At 41.4% G+C, this 12179-nt stretch overlaps 1 protein-coding gene across 7 annotated transcripts in view; it reads right to left on the bottom strand.

Moving 5' to 3' along the window:
• The window catches only part of SPATA13 (spermatogenesis associated 13), a 148599-nt gene that overhangs the window by 4597 nt on the left and 131823 nt on the right, over positions 1–12179 (bottom strand). For all 7 annotated transcript variants that reach the window (XM_015279116.4, XM_015279108.3, XM_015279130.3 and 4 more), the window contains 8 exons: positions 11589–11725; positions 10979–11158; positions 9745–9930; positions 7200–7379; positions 6313–6545; positions 3485–3614; positions 2563–2935; positions 587–661 (listed from right to left, as the gene is read on the bottom strand). In XM_015279116.4, coding sequence (XP_015134602.2) covers positions 587–661; positions 2563–2935; positions 3485–3614; positions 6313–6545; positions 7200–7379; positions 9745–9930; positions 10979–11158; positions 11589–11725 — 1494 coding nt within the window. The remainder of the gene's footprint in view (positions 1–586; positions 662–2562; positions 2936–3484; positions 3615–6312; positions 6546–7199; positions 7380–9744; positions 9931–10978; positions 11159–11588; positions 11726–12179) is intronic.

Raw genomic sequence — 12179 nt, 5'->3', positions numbered from 1 at the left:
TTCTTTCAACACACTCAGACACTTACTCAAATTAAGACCAAAAAAGACAAAGCCACATGATTTCAGAGGGAAAAAGAGTAAAAACGTTTCCAGAATAAGAAGTCTCTATTCCTTCACTGTGCACTTCTAAGTAATTAGCAAGAGAGGATAGCAAGGAGCTATTTTGACTATGCTATCATGAACTCAGCAACACGTGGCGTGCACAAAGTATATTAAAGCCTTTTCAATAGAAAGCACAGAATTACTGAAGAGTACATTGTCAGAATAAAAGCAAAGGGAGGAAAAGGTAACTCTCATTTTTAATTTCCTCTCTGCAAACACTTTATTACAGCCATAAATAAACCACTTGTTCTTCTCTAATGAAGAGATGATGGCAGCTTATTGTCTAGAGGAGACCGGGAAACTGACTTAGTAAGCAGTTCACGTAGGTATTTCAATTTGAAATTGGGCTAATGGGAATAATTCAGTCTCCATGTAAACCCAGGAAGAAAAGGTAAAAGCTTCAGAAACTGAATCACTGTACTTATTCCTGATAAGAAACACACTGGAATAAAACAGGAGCGTAATGCCATTCTTGAACACCTACCTTTCATTTTCCCATGCCTTGATTTACGGGCGTTCTGCATGGCTTGCTTCTTCTGGTTTTCTGAGATTTCCATTCCTATGAGAAAGAGTAAAGAAAGGACATGATATAAAAGTATTAGCTCTAATCATTGCTTATACTTTCCATATTTAATGAATTCATTTGACGATCCACATGGAATAGAAGATGTGATTTTAAAAGCTGGAAAAGCTTTCTGTGCACTGAGCAAATTCCATACTATTATCTTAGATTAGTCTCTATGTATAAACTTGGTACTCTTGTATGGCATAAAGAAGGAACTACTGTAACTCCTTTGCACCATTCTTGAGTGAACAAGATACTGGGTGGACATCATCTTCATGTAGTATGTCCTGAATATGCCAAGGAACTCTCACTGGCAGCGCAAACATGGCAGAAGGCTATGGAGGCCAACATTCCCTCTACCCTGAGAACAGAGCATCCCATCCTGCGCCAGACACCAAAGGAGGCAATGATGTGGTTGGGGCTGCCATCAGCCTGGGGCTGGAACCCACACTCCAGTTTCTCACATACTCATTTACACACTTGCATGAATTATATGATTCAACAGTATGCCATACACTACTGTGTGACAGGTATATGTCTGATCTGTGCTGAGTACAGAGAAGCCAGACATCCACTGTGAAATGCAAGCCAAGTATCTGGCATCATCTGGAGCCAGTGGACATGCACTTTACTTTCCTCTCCCTGCACACATGGCATTGGAGACACATGGGTATGTTATGCCAGCATGAGCAGACTACACTTTACGTGATGTCTCTCCCTTCACTGATCTGCACTTGAAGAGCACAGAAGCTGCAATTCAAAAGCAGAATAAAGTAGCTGGTTTGGTTCCACTCTGCCTTTCCCTGCATAGCTCTATACTTTTAAAACTCCCTTTACTCTTTTAGCCTGAATTTATAGAGAACTTACTACAAATCAGCCTATTAACTCACAAAGAACATTCAGCCATAATTTTGGGGTATGAGAGGTTTCTTTTATTTTACTCTGCTTTTTTTTTTTTTTTTTCCTTTATAGAAAAAAGGAAACAGACAAAAAAAAATGAAAGCAGTTTCATCAGCAGAGATCAGACCACTTTCTTAGGGTTGTTATTAGTGGTTTGGAGAAGGATTTTCTGGATGTGGGCTTTTTTTTCACATGTATTCATAAAAGCTAAGAAAAGCGAGATATGGTTTGGGAGACAATGACCCACACCAAAGCGTTTTTGAAAATAGAAGTAAAATGCCATCTGAAGAGTATGCATTTCTTCTCAGAGCAGTTAGATTAGAGGCTTTATGCAAACTCCAGCAAGATAACTTACAGAATCAACAAGACAAATTTAAACCTGAGGTTGAGAATACTGGCGCCCTTCCATTGGTTTTGGCTAAAGGAAGTGTTTAATTATGCCAAAAATATATATATATATGGAAAACAAGTAGTCTTCTGGGTAATGGAGAAAATGTCCAAGCTACTCTCACACACAAAACCAGGCAGATATGGCTATTCAACTATCTTTCTTCTGGTTCAAGACACCTGCGTCAGAACAGGTACAAGTACTGCAGACCTGCCCTCACAATCCTTGTGCTCAGCTCCACACAAATGCATGACCCAGTCTTAAATAAGTGTCAGTGCTATTAAAACAAATCTCATTATCACTGCCACTGCCACCACTGTTGCGAGGCTACTCCTCTTGAGTTTCCCCATGCTCAGGGTCTTCTGGAGCAGGGTTGCCTAGTTGCCTACCAGGAAGGGAATGGTAAGATGTAATGGAATGGCCCACATTGAGAGCACAAACACGCCTGAACGGGCTTCACTTATACAGCTAAAGGTCATGTCAGGTAACAAAGAGGCAACAGTCCCAGAAGGCAGAGTGCACATCTGCACAAAGCATTTAAAAAAAGTGGAAAACGACACTCTCTTTTGTTCTTACTACCTTACAGAGAGGAAATCCTTGCACTCACCCATTTCCTTATCTTCTCGAACTCTTCTCCTTTCACTTTCACACGCCTCCATCCATCTCTTCTTATCCTCTTGCTTTTTTGCACAGAACAAATGAACCTCTTCTGTTGCTCTGTTTATTATCTTAAAAGCATTCTTGACATTAATGTTAAAGTCTTTGTCTCTGCCATCCTCAGTGTCCACAAGTTCCATCTCATCCATGTCGATACGATCCTTATAATACAAGATGTCCCTTCTCAGTAGGTCCTTCTTACAGAACACAAGTTGATGGTCAAAGAGGAAGAAAGTCCTCTGCTGGCTTTTGCCTTGCTTTGATATTTTGGTCAGTTCTCCTGAGTGGATCAGTTCCGAGCTTCTGGCTAACACATCTGGTCCCTATGATGATACATAGTCTTTAAGTAAGTAAGCAACATTTTCAGATCTTAGCATGTGCCTTATCAGTCTCACTTCACTAATCAAGTCGTAACTCCATTTTATTGTATTCTAACTATTAGAGCTGAAAATGCCATAGAAGGTAGATAATCTCATATAGGTAAACTCAATAAAAGTGATTCTGGTCTGCTTTGTTTCAGCATAAATCAGGAAGATGCTTGTTAAAGTCACTGAAGCAGGTTCAAGTTTGATAAAACAACCAAAAATCTGGATGAGATTCTACAGTCCAAGTGTAAAAGAAAAATCCATTTTGTCATTTCCTACATGACAGTGTCACCTCAAAGACATCTGTTCATGTACTACCTGCTGCTCTTCCGGAGTGATAAACAAGGTAATCAGTAACAAAATCACTGCAACTGGACTTTTAACTGAGCAGTGACCAGCTGAAAAGTAGACACCCACCAATTACCTGCCATGCAGAAGGACAGACCCTGTAGAGGACATGAAGTACTGTACACAGTACCTTTGATCAGGAAAGGGTCTGGCACTTACCTCCCAATCTACTATAGACACTTGCCAACGCGCAATCTTGTCTATGCTTTCCAATCTTCGTTTTCGCTCATTGATTAGGCATGCCACATTCTTCATAGCCTCATAAGCAGCTTTTATGTTGTTATAATCACTGTGAAATGTAGACATGTTTCAAAGATCACTTATAAAATGGGTATGATGTAATTAGAAGCTGTGACATGGTACCTGAACTACTGTCTTGCAGTTAACCTTTTACTCAGAGTACTTAAAGAAAAGACACATGGTTCTTAGCTATCCTCGACCTCACACAACAGTCTGTACAGTGCACTGCTGCACTTTGTGCAGGAGCAAATTACTAAACTGGTGCAAGGAGGAAGAAGTACATTAATGAACAGAAACAGCGTCTCTACTGAAAACAGTGGTAAAACCCAAAACTGATCTATACATTTCATGAAAGGGATTTCTTTTTGAGCAAGATTTTAGAGGGATTTTATTGCGAAGGTCATCCCTTTGATCATGTTTAACGCTTGCATTTTCTCCTTTTCATTCCTGGTGGCTGGGTGAACAAATGTGAACAAGGAAAGTTATGCAGGCAGAAAAGATACCAACAGCAACCTCAAACAAGGTGAGCAAGGGACCCAAGAGCCTGAGCACCAAAGAGAAGAATTAAAGTGATAAAGTGGCCCATTTTCATGGAAGAAGTGTGCGAGAGCCAAGGCTGTCACCTTCCCCTGTCTGCTCCAGATGGAATTCAGTCTCCTGTTCTTCCTCCATTGCTCTGCTCCCCTCTTCTCTCCCTGAGTTCCACATACGCTTATGGCTCTCCCCAGCCAGAAGGCAGGTCTGGGTTTCCCTCTGTATAGAATCCATCCCTCCTTTACCTTCCTCAAATAGTCTCTGAGAAGAAGGAAGGAAAGAGGCTTATTTCTTGCCTCAGTCCCAGCTGCCTCCCCTCCGTTATCACTACGACTGTTGCAGAAAAGGAAGCTGGAGGTAGAAAACAGTATGAGACAGAAATAAACCCTGCCAGAACATCAGTGTCACTGTCCTGTTTATCTGCTTCTGTCAGTTCTTATTTTCATCAGCTGCTGCTGATGGATGCATTTCTTTACACATCTGCACTCAGCTCTCTTCCCTTTGTTGATAGCTTTGGAGTCCCTTTCCTACTGCAGTATACTCAAGAAGTGAGATGAACAATAACAAGATCCTGCCTGAGTCAAGGAGATGTCCCAGGGGTGACCACTGGACAGCCACAGTGCTACTCCTGCCCTCCCTTATCTCAGCTCCTCCCTCTCTCAGTGTGTACATCAGCACTTGCGGCACAATGTGTGGCCGTCATGGCAGCCTGTGCACATCTTTAGCCACTTCAAAACAACAGAAGAACAAGCTACAAAAGAATAGGCTGACTGGAGCTTTGCTGAGGCTCTGTGTGAGTGTGGGCTTGTCTGCTTGTGGGCATCTCTGGACACTGAGACCATTGCTGCGTCTGTAAGTGCCAGAACTGAAGCCCTGAATATCAGCAGCCAACACCCCTTCTGGTCCCTAGCAAAAATTTCCTTGTTTCCAAGTGGAGTTTTCTGAAGGTTGAAAAGCACAGACCTCCGCCCACAAAGCATCACCTCAGGCTGCGTTTGGACTTGGAGCATTGGGGTCACAGTGGAACATTTTTCTTGCAATTGTACACATACAAAGGCAGGCATTTAAAGATAAAATCTTCATTTAGTCAAAGAGGTAATCAACCCAGGGGGGTACCAGAAAGGCTAATAACCTGCAACTTCAGTTCTTACTTATCCCAGATGAAAATCTAATGTCTGGAGTTGTTTCCCAAATAGGGTAGATTTAGGTTAGATAGAAGGAAAAAGTCTTTTACAGTGAGAGTGGTGAAGCAATGGAACAGGTTGCCCAGAGATGTGCTGGATGCCTCACCCCTGGAGACTTTCCAGGTAAGGCTGGATCAGCCCCTGAGCAACCTAATCTAGCTGTGGTGTCCCTGTTCATTGCAGGGGAGTTGGACTAGATAGCCTTTAAAGATCCCTTCCAACACTAAGGATTCTATGATTCTATTCTAAGATTCTAAGTAGTTTGGAGGAATGGAAGAAAAATAAATTGCTCCTTCTAGTACCAAAGCTTTCTGGCAGATATAAAATAAAAAAGTATTTATCGTTGGTTCATGGGAAGAATTCTTTAATTAATCGAAAGCTTTCCTCTTCTGAGGAGCTCTTACTCTTACAGTACATTTCCTATCCTGTTAAAATCTCTATCCAGTTTTGTATTTTGCTCTGATTTTCATTACTTGCAATGTTAGACTGAGTGCTAAAGACCCAGCTTGTGTCTGCTGAGGAGTTCCGTTTTGAGAGAACGGGATCATTACACCGAGCTTACAACTGAACAGAACAGTTGTTGTAGCACATATCCAGAAAGCCCAATGATATAGCTTGGATGTAAAACAGATTGCAAAGAGTGCAAACAACAAAGATCCTCATATCAAATTTTTTACAGAACTGCTATGGAAATAGCAATCCCCAAGTATTCTGTATTTATTTTGGGGCAATAAGAATCTGACTTGAAGTTACTGGGAGACTTGGTGGAGTACAACATACCTTCGGTGGCAATTTTTACCAGAAGGCCACAGCAATGAACGCAAAAATACCCAGCAAATCCCTGAACAACATTTTGCTAATGAGTTTTTATAAAATTTTGGTAATACTGTGATTGTTCCAAGATGCCCATAAGGAGCCCCCCTCTATTGGAGTCACCGGTAGTTTTGTTCCTTATCTTGGGAATGGGTGTTTTGTCACCCAAAAGTAATGAGGTTCCTGTTTTAAGATTTGTCTTTTTAATTCTCTCACCTGTGCTCCTGCGTGGTGTATTTGAGCAGTTCTGCAAGCTGCAGAGGGTATTTGCAGATTTTCTGAACAGGTGTGAGAAGAAAACCATCAATGGCAATGTCAATCATCTGCTGAAGCAAGCGACAGGCCTCAAAGAAGTGACGGTATTTGCCCTGTTTCATTAGTTTGGAAAGTTCAATGCAGGCACTGGGATGATTGTTACAATACTCTGAATAAATAGCAAAGCCTTCTTGCTACAAAACAGAAAAAGTCAAAGCATTAACCGAGGTATTTGATTACAAAGGATAAAAGACATTTTTTTGTAATACCTGTTATAGCTACTTATGTTAATTAATTCATTTTTATTTTGCTTCCAAATTCAATAACAGCCAGCTTTGAAATTACACGTAAAATCTACCTTTAACTGCCAAAGCTACATACGTTCTCAATATGAGCACAGAGATAGAGGCTTTCATTAAGTCAGGATGATCAAGCCCAGAACTTCAAGAGGTACTTTTGCTTGGGGAATCCTTGAAATCAGAATGCCTGGACAGCTACAGGTTTCTATTATGAATTAAGACTCCTTCCCCACCACCTTTAATCCTTAGTTTCTTTAGGAAGTTACTGCATTCCCGAATAAGCAATCTGAGATCACTGCAGACAGTCCAGCTCATCTGTGATCACTATGGTTTTGAAATTGTGTACAAAGACACACACTTCCTAAAGATGAGAAATCTGAAATATTTAAATATTTTTTAACTTAATTGTAAATACTTTACATTCTAAAATGCTACCTGCATAAAGCTCAACACTCGATAGCCACTTCTTAGTAAATTCCCCTCATGCAGTTATCATTTTCTTATCAGATTTTGTTCATTTCATACATAAAACCAACTTCTGCAACGTACATGTTGGAGAAAGCATGACCCTATCTCACTCAGATGAGGTTCCTCTTTGTTGTACTGTTTCTCAAGATCCTTCAGAAACTTTCTTTGGAATTTGTAAATATCCTCAATATTTCCAAAAATGGTGCTTAGCTGGGCCGTGGTGAACATTCCTGTATGTTTGCGACACTGCCGAATGTAACCCTGGGAACAAAAGTAAAAAAAAAAACTCATTGGTTTGAAGATACAAAAACAGTTTCTACCCTGAAAGCATCCCACTGAACTGGCAAAAACCCAATGATCCATGGGCATGTGAGTGGTTTCCCAGCCATACGTACATGACTGGACAAGATTGCAGATTCATGCCCAAATCGATTCTTCCAACCCAAAGTGCAACTACTGCTTTAGCTGCTGTGCTTTTCTGTAGTAATCCCCTGTGCCATAGCAGCTCTTTACAGGAACAAACACTGAAACCATTAACATACAGACAATTTCTACCAAGGCTGAAGCACTGGTTCCTTAGGCAGCTGGTATACGTAGGGCCCAGTCTAAGCCAGGGAAGCAAAATTAAGGTCGTATTATAATATGTTCAGAATGCTATTCTTTGCTAAAAGTACCGGTAAGGAGGTAATAGTACCAGCAAGACTGACATAAAAATACAATTGCTTTTTCCTTTTTTGTATGTTCACTTGCAAGAACATCACATGGGTCTAGTTCCTTTGTATCCAGTGGTAAGTAGGTGCATAATCAAGTCCACCGATTTTAAAATGCCTTCGGAAATAATTCTACTCCACAGCATTAGGTCAGTAACCAGATCCTATCAGTACTCCCACAACCAGGAGGTAAATGTGAGGCCAGGGGCCTACTTCAGGCTGCAAACTCAGCAGCTGTCACGACGCAGCTCCTTAGTACCCGCTGCTCTGGCTGCACAGGGACAGGAGCGTGCAGAACAGCAACTGATAGCACGAATAGCAGCTGTGCTCCATTCCTCTATCAGTTATGGGTGCAGATGACTCCTAAGGGTAGCTGGTATGACAGGGGCTATCTCTCAGGCTGCCCCACGTGGCTGCTTCCAGGCACGGTTCTCCCACACAGCTTTGGGAGCAGACAGCTGTAAAAAGCCTGCTATTGAGGTTTACCAGGAAAATGAGCTCCTGTGTAGCTCTTTAATGTGGACTGCAGGCACTCCTCAAACGCAGCAAGTTTCTCCTCCCTGGCTGTACCAGCCCTAGTGGATTCATCCTAGTGCAGCACTGGCACATCTGGACTATTATCTGCAGCAGCTTTTCTGGCTCAGTCCTACCTGAGTGTATTTTCAGCCCATGTCTGCTCGCACCACCCTACAGATTCACTTTGAGGATAACAGACCATCTCCACCTGAAATGCTGAATGTGCACCACTGTTTCTATACTTTAAACATGTGTTTGCTCTTCTGTACTAAGCCCAGAGGAATGTCATCTTTTAAAAGAAGATTTGTAGGAGATACATATTAGGGAAACATAACAGCAGTCTGAAAATTAATAAGTTGGTGAAACACAGAGAGTGCCCCAGAGCTCAGCTAACCACAGCATTGATGCAGCTATGTGTACAAATTCCTTCCTCATCCTCCAGGCACTCACTCAAACTTGCTATCAGAAGTAAACAGTAAATCTAAATGACAAAACTTGCATTCAATGTTTTGTTTTTTTTAAAAAGCCTGCCAATGAGCAAAAACAACCCGTGTTCTTCTCTTCCCTTATATCTTTCCTCAAAAAAGCCTGATTCACTAAAAAACAAACTGCTGCCATGTCTACTGTGTGGCCCCTGAAAGCACCTAGCAATGACTGAGGGATAACCTCATGGCAAATACAGACAGAACCAGTGAGCTAAGTGTAGTAAGAATATCTTGTAGGTTGCTAAGCACCCATATGGATGTTAACCACAAACACATGTAAAAAACAAGTCAAATGCATCACAGTCCACGTCAGAGCAGACAAACGTCAGTGAAAACTATTAAGAAGCTTATTGATAGAATGAGGTCCTTCAAGAAAATTTGAATGAGAAGAAGAAAAAAAAACAGTGTTCTTGATATTTCTTGGTTCAAACAAATTAGTTCTAAGATACCTTTCAAGACTTCATAGCTCGGAAGCATCCAAAGAAAGTCTCTTTGCTGGAGAAAAAGAAAAGCTCACCCAGCAAACATTCTCTTCGCACATTACTTACACAAAGTTTAGTCTCTGAACTGTAACAGATCCTATTAAAATCACTGTAAGTTTTCTATCTAAGCCAAGTGATAAAAAGCTTTAAATAAACTGCACTTCCTCTCACTTATTATTATGGAAATAGCAGTCAGACATGCAAACTATTTTTTCCGTGTCAAAAGTGGAATGTTTTTTTCTCAAAAAGGAAGTGGTGCCTTGTGGCAGACTGCAGAGAGGAAAGCCTTACGAGGGTACAACGAGGTCCTGACTGACAGCCTTAGAATCGCATTTGGAACACTGTGACATGGGAAACCATTCCACTTCTCAGCTTAGATGGGATGTTTTGTTCCCATTAAGTCAGCAGAATGCCCTCAGCTTAAAGCATGTACCTCACAGATGTCCTTGAGATGCTTGATATAGACTCGTTCTGTGTTCATGATTTCCTGTATAACGTTGGTTCTCATCTGATCCTTGTTCTCAGCTATCTTCTGACGATGCTTGCTAATATCTGCATCTTGTTCTTCATCCTGGATACTATTGCAATTTTCTGGCAGTTCTTCCTGATTAACTCGCAGCTGCAGCCACAACAAAGCACAGCAGAGTGAAACAGCAAACTTTCACAAAACATGACAAAGTCATTACAAACATCTTACAAGTAAGAGACAACTTGTGACAGAAGTGTTCCCATCCCTTCCTGACAAGACAGCATTCCTCAAAAAAAAAAAAAATTCCCATTCATTCTACTCACCAGATATTCAAATAATGTGTTGAGGTTTTTTTTTACTTGGTTAAATCCATGGTTTTCTACTCCCAGCATCTGAGAGAAACATGTTGTGCAGCCTGTGTATTTCCCAGAATTAAGGTTATTTCTCACCCCTTACTCATAGTTAATGTGTAATTTGGGCCAAAAATTTCAGAAGTAAACAAATCCCTTAAACACTTCAAAATATTCCTCTCCTGCTGCAGCTCCCTGTCTGGGCAACAGCACCTCCTTCTTCGTCTGCTTTTTTCTGATTGCCTGTTATGGCTGGAGAGCTAAAGACAGGAACCACCTCTTGCAGATTGTTTAGTACTTAATACAGTGTAGTCCAAGTTTCATTAAAGGTTCCCAAAAAGTAAAGTAAATTAAGTTATAAAACATAATTCGGTGTTATATCATTCAAGAGTCACAATAACCTGGTTAAGTTCTGACGAGGGAGCACAGACTATGAACCAGACTCCAAAAGAAGACTGTGGTAATAAATTATGCCATCTTACCAAGAAATCCCTGCAGTATCAGAAACCAGCAGCACACAGCACAGCTTGCCCCAGTCTCTCACACAAACTGCTGTTCTCTTTGTATACACTCCTGGCTGAGCTTTCTGCTGCCCTCATTTCTACTTGTGAAATTTCTTTGGCTACAAAAGGGCCACACAAAGGAAGAAGTGAGGAGCTAGAGGATCTGAGGGTATGATCCTCTACTGCATTATAATGTGGGAAGTCACTAGGAGTTACACATCTGATGCTTGGATGTAAAGATGCTGATCATCTGTCCCTTCATTTAGATTTAATGCTATGGTCACTGCCATGTTCTATTACAAGGACCTCATGTATTGCTGGTGCAAAAGCAACAGAGTTACTAACCCTGACAAAGCTAGCTGGAAACCAGGCTTCTTTGTCCTCATTTCTTCCCCACCACCAGTCTTTGTTGGAAGCTTCCAAGACTCTAATGACATCTCCAGCTTTGAAGCCCAGCTCTTGATCATCCATAGTGACATGGTCCCAGAGAGCTTCTGCATAGACAATGCTGCCATCGCTTATCAGCTGAGATGGGAAGAGAAAAGGCATGTGAAGGACAAAGGATAAACAATGAACTATTTCTAAATTAGCAAAAAAAGATCAAAACATCTCACCAGAGTGCCCAAGATTCATCCTCCTAGAGGATAAAACTAAAATTCTGGATTTTCAGAAATCTGTGCATACATCTGTTAGAGTAATAACAAGCAGTCCTACTCCAGAGAAGCTATGTAGCTAATGAGTCAGGCTCCCAGTTAAGTGTTGTCACTGTGCTCTTCCCTTGGCATCTGATTTTGTACACTGAGGCAGGATACCATGACTGCTGGATACTTCATTATGATGGCTACAGCTATTACACTTTTTATTAATAAGAAACCACCCACGTGCGGAAAACATGCACTCCATCATGATAACAATGCAAAGATTCCCCAGAGTGGAACGTAACCCAGGACATTACCTCATTAATGGCGAGCTGTTCCCCTCCAGGCTGCAGGTACCTTGGTGTGGCTTGGCAGAGCTCCTCATAGCTGTAATCTTCCTCGCTGCCATTGTCATCCACCAATGCCGAAGATTCAGTCCCGCCATCTGCAGCAGCTAAAACAAAAGGCAGAACAGCTGTTTGTGCAATCATTCTTACACAAGCATCCATTCCAAAAACAAACAATGCAAGAGGAATCGCTTTGGAGTTGCCTCTGTTACTATGAATATAACAGCAACAATGAAAGTGTAGGGTTCTCCGGAAAAACACTCTTCAGACACAAATTACTTTTTACTCTTCTTTGTAATTTTCTCATTTAGCATCTGATGAAATGGAGATATTCTCCTTTTTGTGTCCAAAAAAACAGAACTACAAACTTGTTTGTTTTTTTTTTTGCTAAATCCAGAAGAAATGCAAAATAATCTGACCGAGAAGAGAGGTCCGGGCGCAGTTACCACCGCTGCCAGTCCCCGGCTCTGTCATATCCCTGACATGTTCCCCTGGGACACACTGCCATCGAAACCAGTGGGCAGCCCACAGCTTGCAGGCAAACACAAATCAGAAACAAGG

Source organism: Gallus gallus, chromosome 1, assembly GCF_016699485.2.
Source record: "Gallus gallus isolate bGalGal1 chromosome 1, bGalGal1.mat.broiler.GRCg7b, whole genome shotgun sequence".
In the NCBI taxonomy this organism is placed as follows: Eukaryota; Metazoa; Chordata; class Aves; order Galliformes; family Phasianidae; genus Gallus; species Gallus gallus.
The sequence above is the reverse complement of the archived record's forward strand: the minus strand, read 5'-3'. Positions and strand labels throughout refer to the sequence as shown.